Here is a 1,300-nt window from a genome sequence, read left to right as displayed (position 1 = left end):
AAAAGGCACTTCAGACTACACAAGCAATAAATTCGGTTTCATTTGAGATTATTAGTACCATAGCAGCAGGGGTTAGGCATAAACAAAGAAAATGTTATTTTAAACTAACTTCCTCTAGTGATCGTATGTGAGCAAAGGCTCTTCAGAGTTCTCAAGAGTTACAGTCAATTTTTAACTTCCAAAACCTAAATGCTAAGCCAAATTTAACATCACAGGTGAGGGTAAAACAAAATAAGTCTTTAATGCACTTCTGTCTTAAGAACCATCCAATCCCAGTTAAAGTGAATCAACTACGGAGAAGTTATCAGACTAGATCTCGTACAATTCATAGTTTTGGGGGGTTTTTTTCACCCTCAATTCCCGGCCATAACCGACTACATCAACAGGCCGGCGTGTTGCGACAGTAAGCACCGCTGGATGGCTGCGGGCACTCGCAGCCCGCGCCGTTTCCCCGGCCCGCCCGAGCGGGACCCGGCAGCGCCCGCCCCGAGCGCCCCCGCCGCGCTCCGCTGACAGGCGGCACAAACTTCAGCCGCTGGCAGCGCGGAGCCCCGACCGCCCCGGCGGCTGCAGGGGCTTGGACGGAGGGGTCGTGCCCCTGCCGTGCCACTCGCCGGGGACCCCGAGGAACCCGCGTCGACCCCCGGCAGAAGCAGCGGGGACAGCCGAGGCAGCCGAGCGGTGAGGGAGGCTGCACTGCCCAGAGAGGTCACAGCCCGCGGAGAGGCGCAAGGGCCGCCGGCAGGGAACGAGGGGGTCCCGGATTGAAGCTTCCCACCGCGGCGAAGGACCGAGGCCGCAGCCACCCACCGGGAGCGGAGCTGCTGCCCAGCCAGGGAGCTGTCAGGCCCAGCGATGGCGCAGTCGGCGGGATCCCGCCGGTCGCCGCCGGAGCCATTCCCGATGCCTTGCCCGCGCTGCTCCGCGTTGGCAGCGGGGCCGCCGCCGCCCTGCCCGGCCCAGCGGCGGGGGGCGCGCCCTGCCCGCACAGCGCCTGCGCGGAGCCGCCGGCCCGGGGCGGTGCTGCCCCGCAGCGCCCGCCCTGGTGGAGATGGTGTGGGGGCTGTAGAGTGTTCGTGTCTGTGCCCGGGCTTGGCCCTAATGGGGATGAAGGCGTTTCGTATACACGCCTGTGGGCATCCCCCCGAGGTCGGTCCACAYAGAGTTTAATACTGCGGCTTCCAGACGTGGTTTCCTCAGCCCGGGGACATCGTGTCCTAAAGGGCCCGGGGCGAGCCGAGGTGACCGCTTGACCCGTTTGCTTGGCATTGGCCGTGTGCCACGATGGCTCCCGAGCGCT

General features: G+C 62.9%; 1 protein-coding gene across 1 annotated transcript in view; it reads right to left on the bottom strand.

Annotated features, from left to right (window-relative positions):
• The window catches only part of RELL1 (RELT like 1), a 23,751-nt gene extending 22,777 nt beyond the window's left edge, over positions 1-974 (bottom strand). Inside the window, exon 1 of the mRNA XM_057371667.1 lies at positions 811-974. Within this exon, the coding sequence (XP_057227650.1) occupies positions 811-898 (88 nt within the window). The 5' untranslated portion in view covers positions 899-974. The remainder of the gene's footprint in view (positions 1-810) is intronic.
• Between the last annotated feature and the right edge of the window lie 326 nt (positions 975-1,300).

This window comes from Malurus melanocephalus, unplaced genomic scaffold, assembly GCF_030028575.1.
Source record: "Malurus melanocephalus ecotype Western Australia unplaced genomic scaffold, MMel_1.1 scaffold_151, whole genome shotgun sequence".
Lineage (NCBI taxonomy): Eukaryota > Metazoa > Chordata > Aves > Passeriformes > Maluridae > Malurus > Malurus melanocephalus.
Note: the sequence above shows the minus strand (reverse complement) of the source record. Positions and strands in the feature narration are given on the sequence as shown.